Source organism: Natator depressus, chromosome 7 (assembly GCF_965152275.1).
Source record: "Natator depressus isolate rNatDep1 chromosome 7, rNatDep2.hap1, whole genome shotgun sequence".
NCBI classification, from domain to species: Eukaryota; Metazoa; Chordata; order Testudines; family Cheloniidae; genus Natator; species Natator depressus.
In genome coordinates, this window is record NC_134240.1 from 51,069,310 (window position 1) to 51,094,348 (window position 25,039).

Consider the following 25,039-nt stretch of genomic DNA (forward strand, 5'->3'; position numbering starts at 1 on the left):
ACCAATCCCTGTAACAAACCCTGTTGCCTTCTCTGTCTCCATATCTACTCTAGCGACACCGTCACAGGACCCAACAACACCAACCATGCCATCAGAGGCTCATTCACCTGCATATCTACAAATGTGATATATGCCATCATGTGCCAGCAATGCCCCTCTACCATGTACATTGTCCAAACCAGACAGTAATAGAACTGATCAATGAAATTGTTTTTAATTGTTCACTTTACTAATATAAGTTCATAAGTAAAGTTTTATGAATGAAACGACATTCATTCATAAAACCAAGTACCCCAATAACTGGCTTACTGAGTTTCACTTTCAATCCAATTGCTGCTTAAATCACTGAAACTTATACTGTTTCAACAGTTTAGAAGTGTGAGCAACAAGGGTGATGTCGTGGTGGAAGTCTGCTATAGACCACTGGACCAGGGGGATGAGGTGGACGAGGCTTTCTTCCAGTAACTCACAGAAGTTACTAGATCGCCCTGGTTCTCATGGGAGACTTCAATCACCCTGATATCTGCTGGGAGAGCAATACAGCGGTGCACAGGCAATCCAGGAAGTTTTTGGAAAATGTAGGGGACAATTTCCTGGTGCAAGTGCTGGAGGAACCAACTAGGGGCAGAGCTCTTCTTGACCTGCTGCTCACAAACAGGGAAGAATTAGTAGGGGAAGCTAAAGTGGATGGGAACCTGGGAGATGGTCGAGTTCAGGATCTTGACACAGGGAAGAAAGGAGAGCAGCAGAATACGGACCCTGGACTTCAGAAAAGCAGACTTTGACTCCCTCAGGGAAAAGATGGGCAGGATCCCCTGGGAGAATAACATGAGGGGGAAAGGAGTCCAGGAGACCTGGCTGTATTTTAAAAAATCCTTATTGAGGTTACAGGGGCAAACCATCCCGATGTGTAGAAAGAATAGTAAATATGGCAGGCAACCAGCTTGGCTTAACAGTGAAATCCTTGCTGATCTTAAACACAAAAAAGAAGCTTACAAGAAGTGGAAGACTGGACAAATGACCAGGGAAGAGTATAAAAATATTGCTCGGGGATGCAGGAGTGAAATCAGGAAGGCCAAATCACACCTGGAGTTGCAGCTAGCAAGAGATGTTAAGAGTAACAAGAAGGGTTTCTTCAGGTATGTTAGCAACAAGAAGGAAGTCAAGGAAAGTGTGGGCCCCTTACTGAATGAGGGAGGCAACCTAGTGACAGAGGATGTGGAAAAAGCTAATGTACTCAATGTTTTTTTTGCCTCTGTCTTCACGAACAAGGTCAGCTCCCAGACTACTGCACTGGGCAGCACAGCATGGGGAGGAAGCGAAGAAGTGGTTCGGGACGATTTAGAAAAGCTGGACGTGCACAAGTCCATGGGGCCAGATGCGCTGCATTCAAGAGTGCTAAAAGAGTTGGCGGATGTGATTGCAGAGCCATTGGCCATGATCTTTGAAAACTCATGGCAATCCGGGGAAGTCCCGGACGACTGGAAAAAGGCTAATGTAGTGCCCATCTTTAAAAAAGGGAAGAAGGAGGATCCTGGGAACTACAGGCCAGTCAGCCTCACCTCAGTCCCTGGAAAAATCATGGAGCAGGTCCTCAAGGAATCAATTCTGAAGCACTTAGAGGAAAGTGATCAGGAACAGTCAGCAAGGATTCACCAAGGGCAAGTCATGCCTGACTAATCTAATTGCCACGACATAACTGGCTCTGTGGATGAAGGGAAAGCAGTGGACGTGTTGTTCCTTGACTTTAGCAAAGCTTTTGACACAGTCTCCCACAGTAGTCTTGTCGGCAAGTTAAAGAAGTACGGGCTGGATGAATGGACTATAAGGTGGATAGAAAGTTGGCTAGATTGTCGGGCTCAACGGGTAGTGATCAATGGCTCCATGTCTAGTTGGCAGCTGGTATCAAGTGGAGTGCCCCAAGGGTCGGTCCTCGGGCCGGTTTTGTTCAGTATCTTCATAAATGATCTGGAGAATGGTGTGGATTGCACCCTCAGCCGTCTGCAGATGACACTAAACTGGGAGGAGTGGTAGATACGCTGGAGGGTAGGGATAGGATACAGAGGGACCTAGACAAATTAGAGGATTGGGCCAAAAGAAATCTGATGAGGTTCAATAAGGAGAAGTGCAGAGTCCTGCACTTAGGACGGAAGAATCCCATGCACCGCTACAGACTAGGGACCGAATGGCTCGGCAGCAGTTCTGCAGAAAAGGACCTAGGGGTTACAGTGGACAAGAAGCTGGATATGAGTCAACAGTGTGCCCTTGTTGCCAAGAAGGCCAATGGCATTTTGGGATGTATAAGTAGGGGCATTGCCAGCAGATCAAGGGACGTGATTCGTTCCCCTCTATTCGACATTGGTGAGGCCTCATCTGGAGTACTGTGTCCAGTTTTGGGCCCCACACTACAAGAAGGATGTGGAAAAACTGGAAAACATCCAGAGGAGGGCAACAAAAATGATTAGGGGACTCGAACACATGACTTATGAGGAGAGGCTGAGGGAACTGGGATTGTTTAGTCTGCGGAAGAGAAGAATGAGGGGGGATTGGATAGCTGCTTTCAACTACATGAAAGGGGGTTCCAAAGAGGATGGATCTAGACTGTTCTCAGTGGTAGCTGATGACAGAACAAGGAGTAATGGTCTCAGGTTGCAGTGGGGGAGGTTTAGGTTGGATATTAGGAAAAACTTTTTCACTAGGAGGGTGGTGAAACACTGGAATGCGTTACCTAGGGAGGTGGTGGAATCTCCTTCCTTAGATAGTTTTAAGGTCAGGCTTGACAAAGCCCTGGCTGGGATGATTTAGTTGGGGACTGGTCCTGCTTTGAGCAAGGGGTTGGACTAGATGACCTCCTGATGTCCCTTCCAACCCTGATATTCTACGATTATAACTTCTGCTCACTGTTTGCCATTCCTTACACTTGTCCACATTGTAATTCAAACTCCATTTTAACTTGTCCCAAACTCTATTTTTAAATGCTCACTCCATTTTGTAAAAGCTTGCTGCAACCTTCATTTTTGCAAAACCCTGCTGTAATCTTATTAGTTTAGATGTGTGAATGAGGTATGTATAGATGATGGAATCAACCTCCAGCCCCAGCCTGTCCTGATGAAATAAAGTGTAAACACCAACGGCTGAAGATGCAGACAACAGCCCTGACAAAGCAAGAAGAGTCCACCCTAAAAAGAAAAGAACAAAAATACAACTGAAGAAACATCAAAGCCAGGTCCTAGGCTGAAAGTCATGTCTGCAATTGATGGGTGATCAATCACACCGAACCCAAAGGCAGTGTGACACAGTAAGAGCTATAGACTCTGGATTCAAACTAAAGCCTGCAAAAAAGGATGGATGAGATATAAGATTTTGGAGGGTAACATTCTGCTGCCAACATGGAAGGGCATCGGTGCATGCCCAACAGAGACCCAGCTCTTCCTTGTGCCCGGCTTTCCTGGCCAGTTAGCCGCCACAAGCTACGAACCCAAGCTACATTCAGGACTGGTAACTATACAGCAGCTGCAGAACATTTTTTTTTTTTGGGGGGGGGGGGGGGGGGAGGAGGGATGTTAGATATTAGTTATTGGTCATAAATCAAATTGTGTTATAATAAACGTGACATTTTGTCTTGGCCCCTGAAACGATCCTGTGTAATTTTGTCTGTGTAACACAGTCTCTATATAAAAGGATAAATGGACACAAATCAGATATCAGGAATGGTAACATACAAAAGCCAGTAGGAGAACACTTCAACCTCCCTGGACACTCAACAACAGATTTAAAAGTAGCCATTCTTCAACAAAAAAAACTCCAAAAACAGACTTCAAAGAGAAACTGCAGAGCTACAATTCATTTGCAAACTTTACACCATCAATTTGGGCTTGAATAGGGACTTGGAGTGGCTGGCTCACTGCAAAAGCAATTTTCCCTCTCTTGGTATTGACACCTCCTCATCAATTATTGGGAGTGGACCACATCCACCCTGACTAAATTGGCCATCAACATTGGTTCTCCACTTGTAAGATAACTCCATTCTCTTCATGTGCCAATATATATTTATGCCTGTATCTGTAATTTTCACTCCATTCACCTGAAGAAGTGGGTTTTTTACCCACGAAAGCTTATGCCCAAATAAGTCTGTTAGTCTTTAAGGTGCCACCAGACTCCTCATTGTTTTAGTAATAAAGAGGTCAGCATACAGTGCTCCCAAAACTGAGACAACAGGAGGGATATTACTGTCATTGAAGTGTCACTGTATTATATATGACAATAGCAGCATTGTGTCTAGTTTACAGGGCAATGACTGCCCAATTTTCACAAATGCTTACACAACATTTCTGCAGCACTTGTCACTGCATAAGCAAACTGAGCAACAGTGTGTATGACTGATCAGGTAGATGCATAGCTGGCCCTAAGTACATGCAATCACTACATTTACTGTACATCTCCAAGCAAGTGAGGCCTACAATTACATGTGCACAATTCTATAAGTCAGGCAAATTGTGAGAAGCCATGAAAGAGGAGACTTCTGCAATACAATGCACTTCCACTGACTTGTTTTTCCCTAATGCCAGGATCACAGAGAGGCTTTGTTACTGACTGACTCTGGAAATGGTCTCCCGGTCAGACCTGTCATGACATGTTAGGAGGAAGGCAGGTGCAGTTTCACTCGTCATGTAAGAGTTAGAAGGCAACCAGTACCTGTAAGCAGTTGCAGGCTGGATCCCATCAGCACTGGGGAAGATGCGGTGCAGATAGTCATTCAGCAGCTTGCTGTTCACTATCCCTGTAGTGAACAGCAAAAGAAAGATAAGCAATGGGAAGTCAGGAAGATCACCCCAGAAATATCAACTTCACTTCCTTTGCTATGGGCGAGGTCTCCAGCTCGTGGGGAAACAGTGGGGTGTAGGTCTCCAAGTCAACCTACTGTGCAGCAGAAAAGGCAACTTCAGAAAGACATTAGCCTGCTGACCATCTTTAGTAAGGGCATAGGAAGTTCTCTTCGCAAGTCATGGACTTCACAGCAAGGGCCCATGTCGATCTGAGCAGCCTCACCACCATGAGGAGAGGACATAGTGCCCCATCTATTCTCTTGCAGCTACATTCTGTGGTAAACTGGAATTTCTGTACACTCAGAATAGGAGGTTTTACCGAATTCAGTAGGAAAGTGAGTAATCTAATCAGTTGTAACTCCTGATGTCATGTTCATATTTTATTTAATGCTGCCCCTATGTTTTCAGCTTTTACTCCTTTCTGTACTGCAACAGAAGTACAGTGTACAAATTGCTGGGAGGGGAGGGGGCTGGCAACTGCAGCTCCCCCAGTCTAATCAAATCCCTTGCCAATCTCCCTGGAATGCTGAGTTTCAGCTCTTCCTTTAGAGACAAGCTGTCCTCACACCTTCCATTTCCTTCCCAAATCTCCCTAGGGGAACAGGAGTGGAAAGATCTGAAGCCATCCCTAATGAAAGCCCACTCAGCTGAAGCCACAGACTAACCAGCATTGCCAAGAACCAGCAGTGAAACTGACTTAAGGACACTTTCTTTCTAGAGGAAGATGGAAATGAAGTGTGCCTGGCTCACTTACAATCCCATGGCCCTCCTTGGGCCCACTCAGGCCTTGTCTACATGGAACTTTTGTGCATGGTAGCAGAGTCCACACAGCAAGTTAGCACACGGCAAACTAATTTGTGCTGTACATTCACAGCCCAGCTTGTCGCACATTAACTTGCCATACAGACAAGCCCTTATACTCTACTTCACCCAAGGAAAATCATCTGCATGACACTGGCACAGCTTCTTACTTCAAGGCCTCTGATGCTGCACCCAGAAACACTGGACTTATAAATGGGAAGACTAGTTCCTGGTGGACATTTAAGCTGCCCTGAAAAAGGTTCAGATGCAAACTGTAATCCCCTGCAGCTTCGAAGTACTGCACAAACAGCTCCCCAAGTCAGAAGGGTTGAAGACAAGGAGTCTGAGGCATCACGCTTTTGCCTGAGGTAGAGGAGCTGCATGCAGAGGAAAACCACTGTAGCAAGGGAGTCTTGGACAGAGACAAGAGGGAGAAGCCCTTAGAGCAGCGAGAAAGGCCCCTCCCACAGGAGACAGAACCCCTCTGGGCTCTTAGGAAGAGTTTAAGTCTTGTCTGCCCTGGAGTCTTGCCCAACTGCAGCCTCCATTGCAGCTGCACTGGGGCAACAAGCAAGTTCACTGCCCTTGGCACCAGGACAGTTTGTCCCTGCCCAAAAGTGGGGTAAGATGCCCCACTGCAAATTGCAGCTACTCGTGTCACACTGGGGGGTTGGCAGTGGTATGGCAGCACTAAAGGGTGGAAGTGGGGAAAATCCTCAGTGTCAACTAGAAACTGCTAACTGGTTCTTGCAAAGAACTCAGCCGAGGAAACAGGTGTGCCAGCCTACCCCTACATCTACACACTATGCAAGGGCACGTACCTGTGAGCTTGGGCTTCTCAGACTCAGTGCTCAGCCTGTAGTTCCTCCGGGAAAAGGCAGTCCCAGCACCTCTCGACGTCATTCTTCACGGCTGTATGAACCACCACGGAGGCTGAAGCTGAAACAGGAAGGCACACCAGTCTGTCATTAGGAGCAAGGAGACTTGGTGAGAAAGGTCCCTCCCTTAGCTCTTGCCCATCATTATGAATCAGAGGCAAGCACAGAATGTCACTTAGGTTTCCCTGGCTTTAGAAGTGCCCAACACGGCACTGAACATGTACATGATGATGTCAGACAATTAACAGGGTCCCTGCCCCAAGAGCTTGCCATCCAACCAGGGAAGTTAACTGGAATAGGCTGCCAGCCCCACTCACAGTCTCAACTGAGGCCTGGGAGAGTGGGAGACAAGGCAATCATAACACATTGTAATTCAGCCATTCCCAGCACCTGACCCAGGTCATGTGACTCAGCGCCTACTTGCATCAGACAGTGCCCTCCACCCCCATGGGCTCTACAGCCACCGAAGAGCTTAGGCTGCCCCACACCTAGAGCCACTACACAGAAACCAGGCAGCAGCAGTACATCAGTGCCCAGCATAGACACGCCTCATTCAAGAAGGGGCTCAGGGACAGCCATGTGGTACAAATACCAACCTAGCAGTCCTCACACTCATCCAGACAATACCTCACATGCCCACGGATATAGGAATAGACTGACACCTCATTCTTCTATTTGACAATTTGTACAAGAGGGAACTGCCTTGGTCAGCGATGGGGGAAGGCAGAGAGAGGCCTGAACCAGACAAAAGCAGAACCATATTGCTTACAAAGCAGAGGAGCCATAGAGCATCCAAGGGGTTTTTACAGGGACAGCAACTAATTTGGCTGGAAGTGAATGAGCTACTGGTGAAGCAGTTTGCAAGGTGAAAACCTAGCATTAGCCTGAATATTTCTGATTGTTCCCAATATTACTAGAACTCAGAGTACTACCTCAGAGCCACCCCCAGGTACCCAAGTTCTCAGCCGGAGCAGATCACTGGCAGAAAGCACAGTTCTCTAGACATCACCCATGTTGTTTAAAGGCTGCTGCCAAGGACAGCAGATGTGTTAGTTGCCAGCTGTGTTCTGGCTCACAAGTGCTGTGCATCTACTGTTTGTGAGCAAGCACTCTACTGAAAATCACTACAATCCTCCCACAAGTCCTTTGGAGAACAACTGTCTGATCAACTTCAGTGTGTTCCCTACTCTGAAGAAAAAGAGCAGATAGGAAGCAGGCAGTGCAAACTGAGCCTAGTGGAAACAGCACCAAGCAAGGTGCAGGGTGGAGACTAGGGCAGCTCAGAGGAAAAATGGAGACCCAAGCCAACAATTTAAGTACTGCAGGAAGCCCATTGGTGGGAGGTCAGTTGGGACTGCTAGGCCAACAGGCAGCAAAGGGAGAAACAAGGGACTGTAGAGAAAAAACAGGATTTCATCCAATTCCACCAGAGCAATGCAGCAATCCCTATTGCACAGTTGCCCTGGACTGCAGTGATGGTGGGGCACTCTCTCACCTCTCCAGTGGAGTGTAATGAAGAACAAAATGATGGCAACAACTCAAAGTTAGAATGTACTAAACCCGCAGAATAGCTTTCATCTGAGAGCTGGACAAGAACTGAACAATGAAAGCAACACACCACACAGAATTCACAACGATCTTGATAACCTGGAGAAAGTCTGAATTAAACAGACTGAAATTCAATTAGGACAAATGCAAAATACTCCACTTTGGAAGGAATAATCAACTGCGCAAATACAAAATGGTAAATGACTGCTTAGGAAGAAGTACTGAAGAAAAGGAGGGGGTGGTTATAGCAGATCACAGACTAAATAGGCATCAACAGTGTAATACTGTTGCAAAAAAAATTGATAATCATTCTGGGATGTTGTAAGGATGTGAGAATTTTCTGTAATTTTTATGGATCTTTGTGTGCCTCGGTTTCTCCTATACGTAGCAGTGATACCCAATGGGTGGGAAATGACTGTTTGCTCTCAAGGCAGGCTAAGTGATTCAGGTACAGCATGAATGTTGCCTACCTGTCTGAGACGAAAGGAGTCATTGGGAAAAGCCTGGAAGAGAAAACAATGGCAAACCAGTCACCAGGACACTGACATCTAGCAATCAACAACTCAGAGGAGATAGTTTCCTACTGAGAGGTGGGGAAATCTGAGTAACATCCCCCAGCTTGAGAACAAAGGCTGGGAGATGCGAGGTAGTGGGGAAATAGGAGCTGGCTGCTGGAAGGAGTTGGGACTCTCACCTGGGAACTGACCAAGGAGGTCAGACGGAGAGAGACTCAGCTTGTCTGGGCTCTGACTAATCAGAATGGACTTGGGCTATGCTTTAACTTTCAGTTCTCTGGGCTCCTCTAAAGACTTCCTAAACTGGGCTCCAGTTGACTAATAAACCTGACTATTTTGACAATGGTGCTGAAGTGTCACTGCAAATGTTTGGAGAGGCACATTAATCCCTAAAGAGTGTACAAGTCTCTACCAGGGTCCATCTCATCTGGACTAGCTGAACAGAGCTCACAGGGTGAGGCAGGAGTGCTGGAGCAGCAGAAGTTCAGTCTAAAGAGGCCAATCCTGTGCAGGATGAGTGAGGCCCTAGGGGGTCCAGCACACTGAAGAGGTTCCTCCTAGAGCAGGGGTGGGCAAATGTTTTGGCCCGAGGGCCACATCTGGGAACAGAAATTGTATGGCGGGCAATGAATGCTCAGAAAATTGGGATTGGGGTGGGCGAGGGGGTGCAGGCTCTAGCTGGGGGTGTGGGCTCTGGGGTGCAGCCAGAAATGAGGACTTCAGAGTGCGGGAGGGGGCCTTGAGCTGGGGTGGGGAAGTGGGGTGTGGGGAAGAGTGAGGGCTCTGGGGTGGGGCTGGGAATGTGCTGTTTGGGGTGCAGGAGGGTGCTCCGGGCTCGGATCAAGGGGTTCAGAGGGTGGGAGGGGGATCAGGGATGGGGCAGGGGGTTGGGGTGTGGGGAGAGGGTAGTGCAGGCTCCGGGAGGCACTTACCTCAAGCAGCTCCCGGAAGCAATGGCATGTCCCTTCTCCGGCTCCGACGCGGAGGCGCAGCCAGATGGCTCTGCACACTGCCCCGTCCATAGGCATCACCCCTGCAGCTCCCACTGGAGCACCGGAATGGGGCCATGCCACAGCCTCCAGGAGCCATGTGGAGCGGCTCCTGACCCTGCGCTCCGGCTTGCGCACCAGAGTGGGGCCATGCGGCTGCTTCCAGGAACCGTGTGGAGTGGCACCCAACCCTGCTCCCCAGTTGGAGAGCCGGAGGGCGGCCATGCTGTGGCTTCCCAGAGCTGTGTGGAGCAGCCCCCAACTCCTCAGCTGGAGTGCCGGAGCGGGGCAAGCCCCAGACCCCACTCCCCAGCACGAGCTAGAGGGCCAGCTTAAAACAGCTGGTGGGACGTAGCTTGCCCACCCCTGTCCTACAGACTGTCCCAAAGCTGGGACATAGCACCAATCCTATGGATCCGTGACAGATGTATTAATAGGAGTGTTGTAAACAAAACACAAGAAATAATTCTTCCACTCCACTCTGTGCTGACAAGGCCTCAACTGAAGTATTGTGTCCAGTTCTGGGCACCACACTTCAAGGAAGATATGGACAAATTGGAGAAAGCCCAGAGGAAACCAACAATAATGATCAATGGTCTAGAAAACATGACCTATGAAGAGAGGTTGAAAAAAACTGGGTTTGTTTAGTCTGGAGAAGAGAAGACTGAGCGAGAACATGACAACAGTCTTCAAGTACATAAAAGGTTGTCATAAAAAGGAGAGTGGTAATTTGTTCTCCTTAGCCACTGAGGATAGGGAAAGAAGCAACGGGCTGAAATTGCAACAACGGAGGTTTAGGTTGGACATTAGGAAAAACTTCCTAATTGTCAGGGTAGCTCAACACTGGAACAAATTGCCTAGGGAGGTTGTGGAATATCTGTCAGTGGGGTTTTTTAAGAAGAGGTTAGACATCTGTCAGGGATGGTCCAGGAGATAATACTGAGCCCTGCCTCAGTGCAGGGGACTGAACTAGACCTATCAAGATCCCTTCCAGTTCTACAGTTCTATGATTTACCCTTAAACCTAGTTGCTATGCTGCATGTGCAGTTTTAAAAGTTGCTTGGGAATTGTCAACAAGCATGACACTTTACTTTATCTTCAGAAGAAATAGCTGTGAAAACCAGGTAAGGGCGGGTAAATAGAATACCTTGAGGTGTATTATACGATAGGGAACTCAGTTTACCCTTCTCAAAACTGTACTTATTTTAACCTGCCAAAACACTTTAAAACAGCTAAAAAAACCCAGCAGAACAGGCACTACTGTATAGCACTTTGGATTTTCTAAAGAATTTTGACAGATTCCCCAACAAGTGTATTAAGGAAAAATGATACCAAGTGCGAAAGGTAAAGCACTGCCACTGCAATTAATTTAACAACCGCTTAAGGCAAAAGGAAACAAAGCACAGGGATAAAGGGCCAATTCTCAGTATGGAAAGACTAGAAGCTGGAGATTTATGGATTATTGCTTGAGCTGGTGAGGTCCAAGATATTTGATAACTATCTGGGAGAGGATATGGAGTAGTTTGTAGCCATCTACCAAAGGCACATGTTGATTTTGGTTAGTATATACTAAGAAAACCAGGAGTGACACAAAGGCCACCAAACAGAATTAGCAGCACAAGAGAAGATGAAGTTCAGTGAAGGCATGTAAAAGGTTATGATGCACATAGGAAACAAACAAGTTCTGTAAAATCTGTAAATTCTGAAAGAAATCGGTGACTAGTGGAGACATCTGTGTTCAGCACACAACAGCATTCACAATACAGTAAATGCTTAGGCTCTTTTAAGAAATAAAGTATAATGATGCCCAAAGGAGTGTGTCCTTACCACAGCCTCTCTCACTACTATACCCCCCTCTTCTAGTGACCTCCACCATGTGAGGAATGATCAGCTTGTCTTACCTCTATTTTGTCCCTCACTTCATCAACTAGATGATCAGAGCAGGCAATTCTGATATCAGCCCACTCTACTGTCCCTATTGCCACTTCTAATAGCCATAAGCAAAAGCTTGTGTTTAAAAGGGACTAAGACATGGTACACATAATATCCCCTCTACCGCAAACCCTAAAAAGCAAGTTATGTAACAGCTCTTATCTGGACCCAACTACCCATGTAGCACCACTTTCAGAGAAAGCAACAGGCTCCACACCACACCGAACCTCCTACTGACTCCAAATAAGGAACCATGCTACACAGCACACTCACCTCCCTCACAGGTTACAGCAAAGCCTGGACTACACGCTCAGCAACAGCAGCAAACATCAAGGGTTGCCATACTGTGCATTCTGTATTTATGGGGAATGGGAAGGCTGCAATTAAGGTTTTGCTCAATACTATTAGGGGTTCTTATGGGCCACAGGAGGACAGCATTCCTTTTTTCCAGTTCCCTCTTAAAACATGTTTATCTTTTCATACAGTAAGAAAATAGCCTTAAACCCAGGTGCTATAGTGAAAAGCCACTCTAATCTACGTTCCAGTGGCTTGTATCACACACAGGCTCTCAAGCTCCAAAACTGCCAGAGGCTTTAGGGAAACGGAAGACACTTCTCTTGACAACGGCCTGTAGCTTCAGTTCTCTTGGAAACAAAGGCCCCCACACCAGTTAAACTGCAGCCATTTTTAAAAAGGGTATAAGTAATTTCAGTACATTGTAAGTTATATGAACTGACAGCCATTTCAAGGAAGGGAAAATTGTAAGATAACGGGCAAGACAGAAAGACGAACTTTGCTTACCTTACAACCTAATCTTTTCAGCGTATAGCTATATTATAAGCACTACACTGGCACAGCTGCTATGCCGCTGTAGCTCTGTAGACACTTATTACAGTGACTAAAGGGGTTTTTCTGTCCCTGTAGTACAGTCTCTCTCAACCTGGGGACTGCAGGACAGTTTTAGGGGGGTTACCAGCAGGGCCGGAGTTACACTTGCTGGGGACCAGAGCAGAAACTAAAGAGTGTGAGCCCACAAAGAAGGTATGTGCGATGGTCTCTGGGGACAGAACCAGCACTGGATGCGGAAGCACTGACACTGACCCACAGGCTGGCTGGCCCGCTGAGGTGAGCCACACCACCCAGGGCCCACGCCCAAGCCTGAGCCCCCCCCGGGGCTGAAGCATGTAACTTAGCTTTGTGGGGCCCTGGCAATTGCCCTGCTTGCCAGCCCTAAGTATTAATCATAATTAACTTAGTGATATTTAAGGGGGAGGATCACAATTGGGAGAGGGGTCGCCTGCACAAAAAGGTTGAAACACATTGCTGTAGCAGATCCACCCGTGGAGAGGTGTTCATCCATTGACCTAGCTGCGACTACAGTGGAGGTTAGCTCAACCTAAGTGCTGGCGCAAAATTTTTCACAGCTCTGAGTCATAGCTAGTTTGAAGTAAGTTTTAAGGTATAGACCAGGCCTCAGCATATATTTGAGGAATGCTAGCAAGAAGCTTCAACTATACAGAAAGCCAGCCCTTTGTTAGCAAGAAAGAGAGGAACAACAGGTCAAACACTGGAGAAAGTTCTTAAAGATCCCACTTTTAGTTAATTTTCACTAATAAACTCAGATTTAATTAATCTGTCAGAAAATTCATGTTTTACCTAAAGATCAGGTGCGGCACACTGGGAGAAGATATAACACACTTTTCATGCAGAACAATGTGAATGAATGCCTGAAGTGAAAGGGGAACCCTTGAGGTGCTACCACATGCGTACTAGAGCCATCTCTTTGGGCCTGCAGCACAGCAACGCTGACTGGCCTTCAAGGCCCACGGGCTGCTTGCACTAGTTGCCAATAGATCTGTCCTAGCCCCCAGGCAAGCACAGTGGGCACTTAGTCCCCATCACCCTGCTGGGCTTCCCTAGGCTTCGGCTGGGTGCAAAATTAACTCACTTGTCTCACTACTTTTATTGTGAGGGAGCCCAGGGGCTTTTAGTCTAGGAACACCCACTTCCCATCGGGGCCCCTACTCCCACCCCAACCAGACCCAGACCCAGACCCGCCCAGGGTCCCCCCCACCAGGCCTCGACCCATCCACTCCCATCCAGGGCCCCCTCCCACCAGTCCCAGCTCCCGACCACCCGCTCCCGCCCAGGGACACCCCCCCCCAACCCCGACCCACCAGCTCCCGCCCATGGACACCCCCCCTCACCCGGACCCACCCGCTCCTGCCCAGGGACACCCTCCCCACCAGCCACCCCCGACACGCCCTCTCCCACCAAGCGACACCCCACCAGCTCCTGACCCAGCCCCTCCCACCGAGCCCACCCCCAACACCCGGACCCGCCCACTCCCACCCAGGGACAGCCCACCACCACCAGCCGGCGACCCACCCAGATTCTCCTCCCACCAGCCCCAGCCCCAGCCCCAGCCCCGACCCAACCACTCCCGCCCAGGGACACACACGCCCCACCGGTCCCGGTCCCGGTCCCGGTCCCTGACCCTGACCCTGACCCTGACCCCGACCCGACCCCACCCCACCAGCCCCCGACCCGCCCAGGGGCCGCAGCAGGGAGCCCGGATCGAGCCAGGCCCACAGACACTCACCCGCCCGAGCCCCTCAGTCGCAACAACCACCCGACTACGGACGGAGTCCCGGCAGGGACACTGCGGCCGGGGCGGGGCTGCGCCGATAGCCTGATTGGCGGAACGGGCCTCTCTCCGCGGGCGGAGCGCTAGGCTGGGCTGGCGGCGCAGCGCCACCTGCTGGGGGAGTGCGTGAGCGCGGCCCAGCCCAGCCCAGCCCTTGTGCCGGGTGTCTCACGCGCGGCCGGGAGCTGCGGGGTCTCGGTTGTGACGTGCCGAGCCGTGCCGTGCCGTGCCGTGCTCAACCTAGAAGGACCCCGCTCAGTACAGCGCGGAGCGCCCCTGCGGCAGGCCCGGAGCGGGGTCAGTGTCCATGTCCATCTGGGCGGGGCGCGCTGTCAGACCTGCGGGCCAGGGATGTGAAGATTGCAGGGTCCCTCATCTGCATATTGTGTTAGCTCATTTACATAAAATACAACCAGCTTCCCTGTGCTCCACCAATATTCAATAACATGGGCCTGGCTCCGCCAATGTTTGGGTTTATATTTAATCAGAGCCATCCTGTCCATAGGATGGACGGGGGCAACCGCCCCAGGAACTGCTCTTTCGGGGAGAGGGGGGCCCACACTTCAGGGGGACATGGGGTCCAGGGCAGCCTGGGGGCTAGCAGAGCGCCTGGCGACAGCAGCAGCAAAGGACCCGGCCCCAGACCGCTCCACCCCCATTCCACCCCTTCCCCCAAGACCCCGACCCTACCCCAGCTCTTTCCGGCTTCCGCCCCCTCCCCCAAGCAACGCAGGGAAAGGGGCGGGCCGGGGCCGGGTTGCTTGCTGCTGCCAGCAGAAGCGGATAACTAGCCCGCTGCAGAAGGGAGGGTCAGTCTGTTTGGGCTGACCTGCTGGCTGGAGCTGTCCCTTTCCCTCTTCCTCTTCCTCTTCCTCTCTGGGCTCTTGCTGCTAGCTAGAGCTCTCTTCTTCCTCGGAGGACTGCTGCTGAGTGAGAGGGGCCTTGCTGGCCTGCCCCCCCCCACCTCTGGAGGGAGAAGCCAGGACCCCACTAATGCCACCTGTGGGGGTCCTTCCTGCCTGGCCGCCAGCGCTGCTGGAGCTGCTGCTGCTGCATTTGTCCTGGGGAGGTGCTGGAGCAGAAGAGGACTAATAGGACCATCGGCTGCTGGGGAAGCACACAGAAACTCTGGAGACCACTCTGGAGGGGGCTATTGAGGATTGAGTGATTATCGAACTGCACTTTTGTGGCGGGGGTCCTGACTGGCGTGGAGCCTGCCCCCAGTCCATCTGTGTCTCCCCCAACCCGCACCACCACCGTTGCCCCCTCCAACACCCCCACCAGCCACATACCATCTACCTCAAGCTCCTGCCTCTAGGACTCAGCTGCTTGCCTGGCCTGCAATGCCCATTTCCACCATTTGAGCCTCCAGCAGCAGCCCAGTGACAGTGACTTTTCGCAAGCACACGTGGATGCACGTGCCCCCTCTCCTATTTTGGACTGCGCCCCCTCTGATTACAGCCCTTTGACCTCCAGCTTTTTTGCCTAAGCCCTTTGCGAGCCCAGTTTGTTTGCCTGCCCTGCCCTTTTCCCTCCATGGTTTGGTTTGTTTGCCCTGCCCCAGCCCTACAGCTAGTCCCTGGGTTCCCCTGCACCACCACCAGCCTGGTTGCTCCCTTTCCTTTGCGGCCCCCCCCTTGTCCTAATTGGTCCTCCCTTCGTGTGCCCATACCCCCTCTCATGTGCTTGTGTCCCCCCCCCATTTTGGTTGATCACTGCACCCCCCCTGATGTTCCTGTGACCTTCCCTCCCCTAGTGCAGCTAGAGGAGCCGGACTTCCATCCTAGGTCGGTGACTGACCCCCCCTGGGTCCTTGATAGCCCCCCTATCTGCCCCCCCCATTTTGGCACCCTCCTCCCCTGCCTGCAGCCTAGCAGGGAGGAATGGTTGACCTGCTTCCCCTTTCAACCCCTTTCTTTGGTGTTTTTCCCCTTCCTTCCCCTTCTTTGTGGCTCATCATGGCAGGAGACACTGTGGGTGGTATCCCTGGGGCAGACCCCGCCCCCCCGACACCCTCCCAGCCACTACTTCAACCGCCGCTGCCTAACGACCGGCTATTGCCCCACTGGGGCTCCAGCAGCAGCGGGCAATGGGGTGACCTCCACTACTGTCACGTCTCTCGCCCTGTCCGATTCTGGGGGAGCTCCCCCAGCCGGCGGGAACGGCCAGGGCAAAAAGAAAGGAAAGAGCACCACTAAAAAGACTAGGCCCTCCATGGTAGGGGCTGCCCCCACTGCTGCGGCCCCGCCTTTGTCCGCAGCGTCCCTCCCCACTGCTCCCTCCATTAGCACCGCGGGCGCCCCCCCACGGGCCCCCAGAGCGTATACCCCGCCAACTACTACGTCATCTCTCCCAGCCACCGCCGCTGTTACTATTCCTAGCGGCTGGGGCCCCTTCCCCACCTTGACCAGGCAGCACGGCGTCCGTTGCCTCCTGGTGCCCGCCTTGGCCCATGTGGAGACCTACGTGGGGGAGTTGGCAAGGGTGGTGGGGCCCACGGCCATCGTGGTGGCCTCCAGAATGTATGGCAAGGTCATCTTTGTCCTTGCCTCGGAGGCCGCCACCCAGGAGGCGGTGGAGAAGGGCCTGGTGGGGGGGGGCATGTTTGTCCCCATGGAACCGCTGGAGGACCTGGGTGCCTGTGTAGTCCTGACCTCCGTTCCTCCTTTCCTCCCCAATGCTGCCCTGCTGCCCACCCTCTCGACCCTGGGGAAACCGATCTCTGTCATCAGCCCTCTCCCGCTGGGCTGCAAAGACCCTGCCCTCTGTCACATCCTCTCGTTCCGCCAGCAGGTGCAGCTTCAACTGCCGCCGCCAGCGCATGGTGGAGAGGCGCTCGAGGGGTCTTTACTGGTCCCCTACCAGGGGGCCCATTACTAGGTGCATTATTCCATGGGGGAGGCCCGGTCCTACCTCTGCCGTGCGATGGGGCACATGCGGAGGGACTGCCCCTTGGCCCAGCATGGAGGAGCGCCTGGGACCCCCGAGCCCCGGCAGGGCGCCAGCCCCATCGTTGCCGGCACCCCTGGCTGCCCAGGACCCGGAGCCGCCCCTCCTCCTTCTCAATCCACCACTGCTCCCACTCAGGCCCAAGGGGTACTCCCCACAGTGTGCCCAGACAAGCGGGAGAGCCCCGCCTCTGCTGCATGTACTCTGGCGGGGCCTGTAGAGGAGGGTGCGGTGGGGGTATCGCCGGGCATGGGAAAGGGCCCACCCCAGGGGAATCTGCCCTCCCTCATGCTGCTCCACCGTTGCCTTCCCGAGTCATCTTCCCTGCCCCCAGACCCAATCCCTGTTACTCAGCCTGCAGACGATGCCATGGAGGGCTGGACCCTAGTACAGGGAAAGCGGGGCAAGCGGAAGGCTCGAGCTCCGCTCCTGCCATCCGATGCGGAGAACCCCCGGAAAACCAGGAAGGGGGGCACTGCTGCCAAACCTTCCGCCTTGCCCATGGCTGTGTTCCATCTACCGGTGCCGGCTGGGGAAGACGTGGCAGCACCAGAGAGGAGTGGGGTGGTGTCATAGAGCCCCTCCTGCCTGCTTAACATCTAAAACCCCTGCAAGCCCCAAAGCGAGCATCGCCCCGGAGTCAGACCCAGGGCCTCGATCTCCTCAAATATGGATGTAAATTCTTTCACAGACTAGACTCCTTCCTAGTCTGGGCCCAATCCTTTTCCCGGTACAGTCCTTGTTAGTTCGAGCAGGCATCTCAGGTGGTAAGCAGGGGCTTTCTCATGACTGGCAGCCTCCTTTGTCCTGCTCCACCCCCTTTTATAGCTTTGGCACAAGACGGGAATCTTTTGTCTCTCTGGGTCCCCACCCCTCCTTCTAAATGGAAAAGTACCAGATTTAAGATGGATTCCATGTCCTGTGAGACCCCAGCCTCCATTCTTCCTGGGCTCGCCCACATGTACACAGGAAGGTTTGCAAGTAAACAGAGCCATTTACAGTTCATTGATTCTGAAGCACCCTTAATGGCTTCCACTTAACATGTTTACATCAGTAATACAAGTTTATAGCGTATTCTCCTAACTCCAGACATAGAAATAATACATGCAAACAACTAGGATGACCACTCACAATAGATTATAAACTTTGTAATGATACCTTATGAGAGACCTTTTGCATAAAGCATATTCCAGTTACATCATATTCACCTTCACAAGCATATTTTCATAAAGCATATGGAGTGCAACGTCAAACCATCTACTTCAACTAGCACTAGTACGAGCTGCAGAATCTTCAAAAGGCATTTTAAAAGCTATAAATTTAATGTCTTTCTTTTTCAGCATGAGTCCAAAGGAACTGAACATCTTGGAAAATATAGATGATACTGAAGTTCAAATTAGTCCAACCTGGGAGAACCCGCTGGCTTTCTCATGAGTGGTCCTTGACTGTTGTCTTAAACTTACTGCAACCATTATTATTGGCTTTGGAAAGTATCAGCCGAGATGGGATGGATCTAAGTAGTGAGGCTGGTGGACTACTTTTGCTACTAAGTTCAGAAAAGACAATCACTATGCTCTCTTGTAAGTCTACTGTTGAAACCACTTGGGTCATTAAACAATGCCATCTAGGCATCTGTTACAACAGTAGTAGATCTCTGTCTAGCAATGGAAGCTACACTTGGATCAATCAGAGAGATAACACTGAAAATGTACTGGAAGAAGCAAATACTTCAGAAATTGACTAATTAGGGCACTTATATTGACTCCTTAAATTACGAGGACAAGAAGTGTTTGTTAAGCCAGCTGAAAAAGTAAAGTACACAGACTTGATTTTTACATCTCTACAAGGGCAGCTTCTGGATTCTATCAACCTCTACGTAGCTTTTACAGATGCCTGTCTTATAAAACACTGACAGTTGAGTGGAGTGAGGCACTACCTGCAATGGGGCTGCCATGTGCTCAGGACAGAATAGAGAATTTGAACACAGAGTGGAATATCATATGATGAATGAATGAAGATGTGACTTTTATGGAACTGATCAATGAAATTGTTTTTAATTCACTTTATTAATATAACTTCATAAATAACGTTTTATGAATGAAACTACATTCATTCATAAAACCAGGTACCCCAATAACTGGCTAATTGAGTTTCACTTTGAATCCAATTGCTGCTTAAATCACTGAAACTTGCACTGCTTCAACTTTGTAACTTCTGTTCACTGTTTGCCATTTCTTACACTTGTCCATGCTGTAACCCAAACTCCATTTTAACTTGTCCCAAACTCCATTTTAAAATGCTCACTTCGTTTTTGCAAAACCCTGTTGTAATCTTGTTAGTTTAGTTTAGATGTGTGAATGAGGTATGTATGGATGATGGAATCAACCTCCAGCCCCAGCCTGTCCTGATGAAATAAAGTGTAAACACCAACGGCTGAAGATGCAGACAACAGCCCTGACAAAGCAAGAAGAGTCCATCCTAAAAGGAAAAGAACAAAAGTACAATTGAAGAAACATGAAAGCCAGGTCCTAGGCTGAAACTCATGTCTGCAACTGACGGGTGATCAACCACACCCGACCCAGAGGCAGCGTGACACAGCAAGACCTATAGACTCTGGATTCAAACTAAAGCCTACAAAAAGGATGGGTGAGATGGAAGACTTTGGTGGGTAACATTCTGCTGCCAACATCGAAGGGCATCGGTGCATGCCCAACAGAGACCCAGTTCTTCCTTCTGCCTGGCTTTCCTGGCCAGTTAGCAGCCACAAGCTACGAACCCAAGCCACGAACTCAAGCTACATTCAGGACTGGTAACTATCTAGCAGCTGCAGAACATTTTATGTGTGTGTGTGTGTGTGTATACATAGGTATTAGATATTAGTTATTGGTCTTAAATCAAATTGTGTTATTATAATAAACGTGACATCTTGTCTTGTCCCCTGAAACGATCCTGTGCAGTTTTGTCTGTATAACACTTTGACTTCTTCTTTATCATCACTAGTGATTCAACCCAATTTTTGTGCTATGTTTCCTGGGTGAAAGAAGTAGAAATTCATCTCTTTCTACTCACAGTCACAACAGCTACAGCTGAGCATTCTTTTCCCTCATTGAATAGAATTTTGTGTTCTGAAAGAAGTTTCCTTCTGCATGATTATGAGCATATCATGAAGGACTGGAAGTACCAGACACATGAGGGTTGTGACAGTCCAATAATCCAGCCCCCTGTTCAGTAAAGCTCTCCCAGACTGGGCCCTGTTACCTCACCTGCATTAGTGGCAGAAGGACTTGCACCCACCTTCTCAGCTGTTGTGTGGCTGAATCCAGAGCACTACTAGGTCCCTAAGGGCAGCTGAGTCTGTTCTTAACCATCATTGCCAGGCTGGAGATTCCAAAACCTGGGATGAAACCCCACCCCATCCACAAACCAGCTGAGGCCACTGAGTCAGACTCATCCTCGAGTAACTGAGCCAGGGTTCCAAGATTCCATCCCTCACGGGTGTGACAGTCCTAGAGCTAAAATGGGGGAGGGATGGCTGCTGCTGCCACAGCTATGCCAGCCTGGGGCTTCCTCTCTTTGCCCTACCACCCTTCAGGGTGCAGAGAAACTCCATTGCTCCTGTCATAAATATAAAGGGAAGGGTAAACACCTTTAAATCCCTCCTGGCCAGAGGAAAAACCCTTTCACCTGTAAAGGGTTAAGAAGCTAAGATAACCTCACTGGCACCTGACCAAAATGACCAATGAGGAGACAAGATACTTTCAAAGCTGGACGGGGGGAGAAACAAAAGTTTTGTCTGTCTGTGTGATGCTTTTGTCGGGACCAGAGCAGGAATGCAGGTCAGAACTCCTGTAAAAAGTCAGTAAGCAATCTAGTTAGATATGCGTTAGATTCTGTTTTGTTTAAATGGCTGATAAAATAAGTTGTGCTGAATGGAATGCATATTCCTGTTTTTGTACACCTTTTGTAACTTAAGGTTTTGCCTAGAGGGATTCTCTATGTTTTGAATCTGATTACCCTGTCAGGTATTTACCCTCCTGATTTTACAGAGGTGATTCTTTTACTTTTTCTTTAATTAAAATTCTTCTTTTAAGAACCTGATTGCTTTTCATTGTTCTTAAGATCCAAGGGTTTGGGTCTGTGTTCACCTACGCAAATTGGTGAGGATTTTTATCAAGCCTTCCCCAGGAAAGGGGGTGTAGTGCTTGGGGGGATATTTTGGGGGGAAGACGTTTCCAAGTGGGCACTTTCCCTGTTCTTTGTGTAACACTTTGGTGGTGGCAGCTTTTAACCTAAGCTGGTAAGAATAAGCTTAGGGGGTCTTTCATGCAGGTCCCCATATCTGTACCCTAAAGTTCAGAGTGGGGAAGGAACCTTGACATGGTGGCAGAGCAGTGGGATTTATCTGAAATCAATTTGAGATTTTTTGGGGGGATCATTTTGAACCAGAAGCACAGTGGGATCATTTTGAACCAGAAGCACAGATTTTAAAAGGACTTTTTTTTTTCCTTTCGGCTGCTTGGAAACGGGTTTTAAGCTGAAAGCAGGTAGAGTTTTTTTCTCTGCCTGGGGGTCAGAGCAGAGACAAAAGGGAGCTTGCTTTTGTGACCTGGAGTTTCTCTAACTAAAGGCAGGGGAGTTAACCTCCTGCAGGGAAATTCACAAATTCTTCACAGACCTGAAGAAGTTTGCTTTTTTTTTTAGCTAAGACCAACTAGAGGGTTTTTCTGCCTATTTGCCTGGAGACAAAGGTGTTAGTTTATTTTTTTTAAAAGGATTTTTTTGTAAGCTGACACCTATGTTCTCTGATAGTGATTGTCAGGTTATAGCACAACCTATTTTTTTGACAAGCCAAGGTTTTTTTTTATTTCTTTGTTTTATTTCTAACCCTCAGGTGTAAAGTTAGTTAAAAACAGAGAGGAAAACATGACAGAGCCCAAGGCAGAAACAGCCAAAGAGGCTGCCCACAGGAGAGAACTGGAGGCAGCGAAAGAGGCAGAAAAAAATCAAGAGGCTGCCCAAAGGAGAGCTATGGAGGCAAGGGAAAAAGAAATGGAGGCAAGGTAAAAAGAGAGGAAGCATGCTGAGGAGGAGAAGGAAAAAGAGAGGAAGCATGCACTGGAGATGGAGAAGGCAAAGGCTGAGCGGAATCTACGGGATAACCCTAACCATCCTTCCCCAACCATCCACAAATGGGAGCAACTATGTCCACAGTAGGATGAATCCAGTGATATTGCTGAATATTTTGTTACCTTTGAGAGACTGTGCACTCTCCATAAAATTCCTGAAGCTCACAAGATGACCACATGGGTCGCAAAATTGACTGGAAGGGCTCTGGACATATTCAATAAGATGCCCATTGATGAGGCTTCTGACTATAATAAGTTCAAGGATTTGGTTTTAAAACAATTTCAAATTACATCTGAAATGTACAGAGTAAAATTTCGAACCCTTAAGAGAGGGCCTAGACTAAGTGATGTGGCTTATCTAAACCAGATGAAGGATCTGTTAGATAAATGGGTCCAAGGAAGGGGTATCACTAGCTTTGATGGAAGGTGTGATTTGATAGCTCAGGAGCAATTCCTGAATATGTCCAAGGAGGAAATAAAACAGTGTTTATGGGATAAGGAAATGGACTCAGCGGCAAGCCGGAACAAAACGGGTGGAGGGAGGAGAGAGGAACAACCCTGGTTGCAGTTGGAGTGGATACTAGAAGGGACACCCTTAGACCACACCCTACTACCGGGGGCAGCCCAAGGCCCCAACTACACACCAAGGAATACTCCAGACACCTTATCGTCCTGCCACACCGTTCTCCAGCAACCCACCTTGCCCCAGTGACCCATCAGCTGGACGATATTTTAAATGTAACGAACCGGGGCACGTAAAGGCCAACTGCCCCAAGAACCCCAACAGATTACAGTTCATTGCACCAGAATCACACCAGAGGTCCTCAGGCCCAGATACCTCCCAGATACCCTCAGAGCAGAGGGAAACTGTGAGTGTGGGTGGGAAGAAGGTCACCGCGTGGAGGGACAGCGGAGCACAAGTGTCGGCTATCCATGCTTCCTTAGTGGACCCCAATTTAATCGACCCAGAGATCCAAGTGACAATTCAACTCTTCAAGTCCAACTCTTTCAATTTGCCTAAAGCCAAGTTGCCTGTCCAGTACAAGGGCTGGTCAGGAACGTGGACTTTTTCAGTCTGTGATGATCATCCCATCCCCACGCTGCTGGGGGAAGACTTGGACAATGATGTGAGGCTAGCCAAGAGGGTGGGAATGGTCACCCGCAGCCAGGCTAAGCAAGCTGTCACGCCTAGCTCTGTTCTGGAAACTTCTACCAGGACCCAGTCAGAGGTGATGGAACCGGACCCCATGCCAACGTCAGCATCAGCAGTTGTGAATCCAGTCCCAGAGACCCAGCCAGAGCCAACCTCAGAACTGGAACCGGTGGAACAACCAGCACCTGAACCATTGCCAGCACTGAATCCAGTACTTGCAACCCCAACACCAGAGGGCCCCACTGAACCTGAACCGGCAACAGCCAATAACCCTACACAAGAGGCTCAGCCAGAGCCTGAACCCCAACATAGTGCACCAGCGGAGAGCGGTTCACAGTCAACGGAAACAGCTCCATCCCCTACATCGCTTCCAGAGGGACCACGCCTAGGTCCACAATCCAATGAGGAACTGATGTCTCCAGCATCAAGGAAACCGTTCCAGACCAAACAGGAAGCAGATGAAAGCCTCCAGAGAGCTTGAACGGCAGCACAGAGCAACCCACCGCTCTCGGCTCTTCTAATCGATCCAGGTTTGTTGTAGAAAGAGGACTTTTATACAAGGAAACTCTTTCTGGTGGACACCAGGAAGACTAGCATCCTCAGAGACAGTTGCTAGTTCCAACTAAGTACCGGGTAAAGCTATTAAGCTTAGCCCATGATCATCCTAGTGGCCATGCTGGGGTGAACAGGACCAAAGACCCTTTGGGTAGGTCATTCCACTGGGAGGGAATGGGCAAGGATGTTTCTACCTATGTCCAGTCTTGTGAGGTGTGCCAAAGAGTGGGAAAACCCCAAGACCAGGTCAAAGCCCCTCTTCAGCCACTCCCCATCATTGAGGTTCCATTTCAGTGAGTAGCTGTGGATATTCTGGGTCCTTTCCCGAAAAAGACACCCAGAGGAAAGCAGTACATACTGACTTTCATGGATTTTGCCACCCGATGGCCGGAAGCAGCAGCTCTAAGCAACACCAGGGCTAAATGTGTGTGCCAGGCACTTGCAGACATTTTTGCCAGGGTAGGTTGCCTCCGACATCCTCACAGATGCAGGAACTAATTTCCTGGCAGGAACTATGGAAAGCCTTTGGGAAGCTCATGGGGTGAATTACTTGGTTGCCACTCCTTACCACCAACAAACAAATGGCCTAGTGGAGAAGTTTAATGGAACTTTGGGGCCCATGATACGTAAATTCGTAAATGAACACTCCAATGATTGGGACCTAGTGTTGCAGCAGTTGCTCTTTGCCTAAAAAGCTGTACTCCATCCCAGTTTAGGGTTTTCACCATTTGAACCTGTATATTGCCGCGAGGTTAAGGGGCCATTACAGTTGGTGAAGCAGCAATGGGAGGTGTTTACACCTTCTCCAGGAACTAACATTCTGGACTTTGTAACCAACCTACAAAACACCCTCCGAACCTCTTTAGCCCTTGCTAAAGAGAACCTAAAGGATGCTCAAAAAGAGCAAAAAGCCTGGTATGATAAATATGCCAGAAAGCGTTCCTTCAAAGTAGGGGACCAAGTCATGGTCTTAAAGGCGCTCCAGGCCCATAAAAGGGAAGCATCGTGGGAAGGGCCATTCATGGTCCAAGAGAACCTGGGAGCTGTTAATTATCTCATAGCATTCCCCACCTCCAACTGAAAGCCTAAGGTGTACCATATTAATTCTCTAAAGCCCTTT

At 49.6% G+C, this 25,039-nt stretch overlaps 1 protein-coding gene across 4 annotated transcripts in view; it reads right to left on the reverse strand.

Annotated features, from left to right (window-relative positions):
• RNF123 (ring finger protein 123) overlaps positions 1-14,207 on the reverse strand; it is a 159,734-nt gene extending 145,527 nt beyond the window's left edge. For all 4 annotated transcript variants that reach the window (XR_012640259.1, XM_074958387.1, XM_074958386.1 and 1 more), the window contains exons 1-3: positions 14,092-14,207; positions 6,449-6,566; positions 4,696-4,780 (exon numbers count right to left, since the gene is read on the reverse strand). Coding sequence is in view for 3 of the 4 variants with exons in the window: in XM_074958387.1 (XP_074814488.1) it covers positions 4,696-4,780; positions 6,449-6,530 (167 nt within the window). In the remaining variant the exon portion in view is untranslated. The remainder of the gene's footprint in view (positions 1-4,695; positions 4,781-6,448; positions 6,567-14,091) is intronic.
• Between the last annotated feature and the right edge of the window lie 10,832 nt (positions 14,208-25,039).